Source organism: Oreochromis niloticus, linkage group LG5 (assembly GCF_001858045.2).
Source record: "Oreochromis niloticus isolate F11D_XX linkage group LG5, O_niloticus_UMD_NMBU, whole genome shotgun sequence".
Taxonomy (NCBI): Eukaryota; Metazoa; Chordata; class Actinopteri; order Cichliformes; family Cichlidae; genus Oreochromis; species Oreochromis niloticus.
The window spans coordinates 9191354-9198266 of NC_031970.2; the positions used below are offsets into that span (position 1 = coordinate 9191354).

At 41.4% G+C, this 6913-nt stretch overlaps 1 protein-coding gene across 1 annotated transcript; it reads left to right on the forward strand.

Annotated features, from left to right (window-relative positions):
• The first annotated feature begins 1179 nt into the window (after positions 1-1179).
• LOC100696652 (potassium voltage-gated channel subfamily A member 2) lies at positions 1180-6807 on the forward strand. The gene has a single exon (XM_025907105.1). The coding sequence runs from the start codon at positions 1206-1208 to the stop codon at positions 2700-2702; it is 1497 nt and encodes a 498-aa protein (XP_025762890.1). The 5' UTR covers positions 1180-1205; the 3' UTR covers positions 2703-6807.
• Positions 6808-6913: the final 106 nt, after the last annotated feature.

Genomic DNA, 6913 nt, shown 5'->3' on the forward strand with positions numbered 1-6913 from the left:
TCAGAACCCCCGGTGAGCGCAGCTGGTTATTCACTTGCCTAATACCAGCCTCCAGCAGGAGCATCAAATCACATCCAGATGGGAAAAAAGATGTCTGCACGTATGTATGAAATTAAAGCAGCTTTACCTATCATCTCCATTTCCATTAAATGTGAACATGAGTCGTAGCATTTTGTAGTTGGCGGAATGATTTGCGCTGCAGCAGAAGAATGTATAGCGACCAGTAAACCTGTAGTTATGTATTTGCTGTGTGTGTCATAAGCGTTATGTTTTTTATTTTATAAAACTGTGCTCCTACTTTGTGAGTGGAGATGATGCAGAGGAGAGATACAGTTTTTCCTCCTGGAACCTTTTTCCTTCTATGGATAAATTATTTATAGATGTTTTTGAATATTTCAGTAACAGGCACCATTTCAAGACTAAAATGCTCCATCAAAACTAGACTGAAGTCATGTCTATGTTGCAGCTGTGTATTGCATTTGTTTGGCACAACAGTGAATCTTAAGCATGTCACACACATTGGTGTTTAGACTGCAGCGGTTTTCGATGATATTCTAGACAGGAAGCTGTCTGTGTGAATTTGGTGTCTGCTGCATTGCCATATTCATGCTTGGCTTCACTAGAAAAGGTATTCCCATTCATTTCAACACATATTGCCCATTGCAGCAGATCAGTGTCCTAATTTATGAGCTCCTGTAAGTGTTATTTGCCCCTTAGCCCCTGCATTTACCTGCATTGAAGTAATTTATATGCAAGGCGGGTTGCTTATTTACATATTAATTTTCCAAAGTCAAGAGCAGGAGTGACAGCCTCAAGTTTCCACGAGCTGGTTCATTTTAGCTCTGACAGTTTTCTCATGACAGTCTAACTTTACATCATTTCATATCAGATCTTATGACAGTTTTTAGAGGGTGGCTTCATTTTCTTCTATTTTGAGTTGTTTGATCTTCAGGCTTACACAAACTCCTTACGTCTCTGCACTAAACATAAGAAATATTGAGTGCTGAATCATGTCTCAGGTTTACCTGACCTTGCTGTCTGTCTTTGCTTTCTCTGTTCTATATGCAGTCAGATCCTAGGTGACATCCTGTGGCCGTCAGGTCTTTACAGTGTTGAGCCCCCTCCCTCTCCTGGCCTCCGCCTGCAGTTCGTCAGGCTGCAGGACCCAGACTCACTGAAAAGTGCAGGCCTCCTCCCCCCGCAGAATGACTGTTGCCACAGCCGACCCCTCTGACGAGGCGGCGGCGCACCCGGGTCACCCGCAGGACTACGATCCAGAGGCTGACCATGAGTGTTGTGAGAGGGTGGTCATCAACATCTCAGGGCTGCGCTTTGAGACACAACTTAAAACTCTCTCCCAATTTCCAGAGACTCTGCTGGGGGACCCCAAAAAGAGGATGCGGTACTTTGACCCACTAAGGAACGAATACTTTTTCGACAGAAACCGACCCAGCTTTGATGCCATATTGTATTATTACCAATCAGGAGGCCGACTAAGAAGGCCAGTCAATGTCACCGTAGATATTTTCTCAGAGGAGATTCGCTTTTACGAGCTGGGTGAGGAGGCAATTGAGATGTTCAGAGAAGATGAGGGTTTCATCAAGGAGGAGGAGCGGCCTCTTCCTGACAACGAGTTTCAGAGACAAGTATGGCTACTGTTTGAGTACCCAGAGAGCTCAGGTCCTGCAAGGATTATTGCCATAATCTCTGTCATGGTCATCCTCATATCTATAGTCAGCTTCTGCTTGGAGACGCTGCCCATTTTCCGTAATGATGAAGAGGAAATGCATAAGTCTCAAGCAGAAGTCTTTTCGCCAGAGACCAACACCACAATCATCAGCTACACAGCCACCTACTTTACTGACCCCTTCTTTATCCTAGAGACTCTTTGCATTATATGGTTCTCCTTTGAGTTTCTAGTGCGCTTCTTTGCCTGCCCCAGCAAAGCAGGATTTTTTGGTAATATAATGAACATTATTGATATTGTTGCCATCATCCCTTACTTCATCACTCTTGGCACAGAGCTAGCAGACAGACCAGAGGATGGTCAAGCAGGTCAGCAAGCCATGTCTTTAGCCATTCTCAGGGTCATCCGCTTGGTGCGAGTCTTCAGAATATTTAAGCTCTCTCGTCACTCTAAGGGGCTTCAGATTTTGGGTCAGACCCTGAAAGCCAGCATGAGAGAGCTTGGCCTCCTCATTTTTTTCCTGTTCATAGGAGTCATCCTATTCTCAAGCGCTGTCTACTTTGCTGAAGCAGATGAGCCAGAGTCACAGTTTGAAAGCATCCCAGATGCGTTTTGGTGGGCTGTGGTCTCAATGACAACAGTCGGCTACGGTGATATGGTCCCAACTACGATTGGTGGCAAGATTGTGGGCTCCCTCTGTGCCATTGCAGGTGTGCTGACCATTGCCTTGCCCGTGCCTGTCATTGTGTCCAATTTTAACTACTTCTATCACCGTGAGACTGAAGGTGAAGAACAGGCGCAGTATCTGCAGGTCAACGTGCCCAAAGCTGATTCAGCGGAGGAGCTGAAAAAGAGTCGGAGTGGCTCCACCATCAGTAAATCGGACTACATGGAGATCCAGGAGGCTGTGAACAACAGCAACGAGGACTTTCAGGAGGAGAACCTAAAGACAGCCAACTGCACGCTGGCCAACACAAACTATGTAAACATCACCAAAATGCTTACAGATGTTTAGTCATCTTATATTTTCCTCCCTGTCGCAGTGGGAAATGTGGAGCTGAGCATCTGGGTGGGACAGGCATACATCCTCCCATCTTATGTGAGCTGAAAATATCAAGGCAATAGAATTCATGCTGTTGATGATTGACTGAAAAATATTGCAAATACCATTCACTCCTTCTGCGCCCATCCTGTCCTTGTCCTTAAAACTCCTTATTAATCAGTGGAAATCGAAAATTTAGCATTTCTGCATGGAGTTGGCCTTTTTCTGTGTGGCTGTTTTGAAAAGTAAATGATAAGACCTACAAATTTCCCACTCACAGTAGTAGTGCACAAAAAGAAAAGAAAGTGGAGAAAACACAGTGAGAAAAAAATCGCTTTCAAAATGAAAAAAAAAAAAAGTCACACAAGTCCCGCTTAAGTCCCCTGTCCCTTGATCCCTCATTTCCCAAGGCACACTGCTCTGCCATGCGCTTCTGAAGAGCCCTACTTGTGCGCTACATATGCTGCTTCCTGGAGCCAGTGAAACAAAACTGTCCTATGCTACACTATTTAGAGATAAAAAGGACGTGTGAGCATAAAGCAAGCCCACTCCAGCGCTGGCACGGCCTATGGGTGACTTGTGACGAGGTTGGTGGTTAAGTACACCACATAATTTCAAGGATGAATGACAGCCATCAGCACTAAGCTCATGGTTTGACACCTTTGTTCCCAGTAGACATCAGTATCTGATGAATGACTGAGAATGGCCTTGAATTTTCACTGCTTTGGTCTTACATGTACTGTACGTATTGCAATGCAAGCTTTCTCCCTCCATTCACCCAAACTGGTCTTATTGCAGAGCTTTGAGGACAACTTGAATGTTTCTTCTTGTTTTGTTTGTTTTCCACAGTTTCGCACATAAAGTACTTATTCATATATAGATAGGTAGGCTAACTGTGACTTATCTGATAGCCAGTAGGTAGGTGCTGTTATTAGTAAATGTAGTCAGTAGATAATTGCATGACATTTTTATCTGACTGAGAAATTTCCACTTGTTTCTCGACTGCCACTTGCTTCATCACACCACTGTATATTTGTTTGCACACTGCCTTCTGTACAAATCCACACTTTTAAAAGGATGCCTGCAGGTAGCTGTTACAAGAACCTAAAACTCTATGTCGGAGGATTTCTTAAGAAATAATCATAAAGCCAAATCCTACATGTAACAGGATTTGGTATCCTTGTCAATATTAACATTCCACGTAGAAGTCATTACCGATTAACTTTTGCCAGGTCGCTGTAAACTGAGCTACGAGCTGTGATTTTGAGCGTTAACTCACACCCTAGTTTTGGACATTTATCGCAGTTGCAGATGTGATAGACTTGCAGTGGTGTTTTTTCTCACAGGTTTGTCACATGATCATGTCCTCACGATCAAAATACTAACTTTTAAGGACTAGTGTATAGAAAAATGCTTCCCCCAAACTGCCTTGTATCTGGGTTTACGCTACTCTCCTAGTGTTGCATGACCTCAGAAACATTCCTAGCATGTGTTTAAGCTCAAAGAAGAAGCCTCTAAGACAAAAAGAGTATAATTATTACAATAGACATATTTATTTCTTATGTATAAAACAGTAAATGTATACAGACAAAACACACACATATATATATAATGCTCATATACTTTTATGAGAATTAAAAAAACCTAAAATAGCAAACTTTTAAGAGAAAGCAAGAGTCTTTCCACAATGTGCAGATCATTGCCATGTTTTTATTTTTAATGATAATTCTGAACACTGTTGTTCACCTGTGTCGGAGCCTGTCTGGAGTGCCAAAGACACACTTCCACTAGCCTTTTCTTTGCTGGTGAGTTCTCAGCAAACCTGATACGCGTCCTGGATTTAGACACTAGACGTTTGCTTCACTTTATACAAAACTGCCTTTTGTGAAGTAGTTGTTGAAAGGCAGCGTGTGGTACTGAGCTGTGTCATCCCTAACCAGAATCTTTTCTCAGAAAGCCTTTATTGACATTAAATTGGCCAGAATCTAAATGGAGTCTGGCTTTCCGCTGAAAACACTCTGATGCCAGAAGCACAATCTGTCTTTAAAAGTTACCATCAAATGTGAATTAGGTTCTGATTCTTGTTTCCAGGTAAGATTTTCCACTGTTTGCTCAACACTGCCAAGGTAACAGTCAAAGGCAGTAACATCAATATGGGAAGTGATAATTAGCAGTAGTGTAGCAGATACTGTCTAACCTAAAGGTCCTCGGACTTCATATCCGAGTCTCTTGTCTTTCTACATCTTTTCACAGATGTCTTCTGTAATTAGAAAGGTGATGGATTAGGAGGAGGTCTGTAGCAAGAACTGTCTTGATGAATTCTGTCATGTCAGGATGTACATCTTTATTCTAAGGGTTTCATTCTGCTCACTGCAGTTTCAAACTGCAGGAGCAAAGTGATTTAACAACATCGCTGCCAATATGTGCTCGTCCAACTGCCTGACCCGAGGCTTCTGACATCCTCTCTTTGTCCAAATCTGTTTTTCTGTACCTTCACAACATTTTTAGAGGATTTTAGTAAGTAAACTGCATGTGTTGCTTTTTTAAGAGTAGCTTGAAGGTGGACTGAGATCCTGAAAAGGTCATAACTCAAAGTACGACCGAAAAAAACCCCAGCTGATTAGCAACATTCTCAAGATCATATGGTAGAGGTGGTGGTGTGAAAAGCATACACACTACCTCTTAAAAAACGCAAAGAAAGAAAGAATTAACCTCTTTGGAGCTCCACAATTTCACCAAGAGCTTATTGATCATTAGTTGAGTATTGGTTTGGGTGTTTGAGTTGTGTCCATGTGTGTGTGTGTGTGTGTGTCTCTGTGAGTCTGAGAGGAAGAGAGAAGGAGAACTGCTGAATGTCAGTGTATTAGCCTGGTTGTACAGCTGCATTTATGCAACAGCCATTTGCATATCTTTGTATGTGGGGAAAAGAGAAAACACTCACAGTCTGACCAAAAAATATGTCTATGCATGCCAATGCGTCAAATCCTATTGTCTTTTTTTTGGTTTTTACCATTTTGTTGGACACAAATTTAACATAAATGTTACACGCTAGCATTTAACTATTTGTTTGACAGTAGGCATGCTATTGTACCTCAGCCAAATTCACTGTAGCAACTCATTTACTGGAGTTCACAATGTTGTAGTTGTATATCAGCAATTATTTCTGCTTAAAGCACAAAGACAAGTAGAATCATGCTCATCTGTAAACCTACAGATTTAATCTGCACAATGTTTTTTTTTTTTATTAACAAAGTCAATTATACATGAAGTTGTGTTGTTTTATGGGGAGCACCACAGCCTCTAAGAATTTCATCTCTCACCTGCTGAGGGACCCACCAGCAAACCACTCCATAAGAAGGGTGCCCAACAGTGAATACACTGAGAAATCTATGCAGAGATTGGTTATTAGCTGGTAGTTTGGGGGGGAAAGAAGGTTCAGTACATTTTTTCTGTTTTATCGGGCATAAATTCCATGTTGATCCCAAGAGCTGACAAAGCATTTGAAAGAAACCTCAAAGCAAAAATGAAACACTTTTGCAATATTCTGCTGCTGTATGTCAAACACTCACATGTTAGCTGAATGTGAATATGAGCTCTCTGATCTTTGGGGTTTGTTTGAACCGCGATGTCAGCTCTGTGCGACAAGGCTCATACATACAGGAAACAATACAGTCAATATGCAATCTTTATGCATGTGTGTTTAAGACTTTTTTTTTCTTTTGACCCCAGAGCCTGATAGTGTGGCATCCACTGAAATTTGTACAGCTGTTCACCTCACCCCCCCTTCCCTTGTCCTCCCCATTTCATAGAGGCCTGAAAACATCCATCAATGTTGATACAGTGGATAATGGATTTTCTTTCTATGAAATGAACTATGACAGAATAATGTAAATAGTAACCAATGGATGATGGAGTAAAAACCATGTACTATATACTGTATGTGAAGTCTGAATTTAAAACATAGTATTATCTGCACTTTACAACAAAAAGGACAATCTATGGACAAGAAAAACATGCAGAATTAAAAAAAAAAAGGCATATAATCCTTCCAAATGATCATAACCATGAAAAAGTAATATCAATAATGAAGCCAATAATAACTCATTTGAAATTGTGTTGTGTGTGGTTATTGTGTGTCATTTCTGCCCCTTTTTGGTCATAAAATCATGTGTTTTATTGCCTCT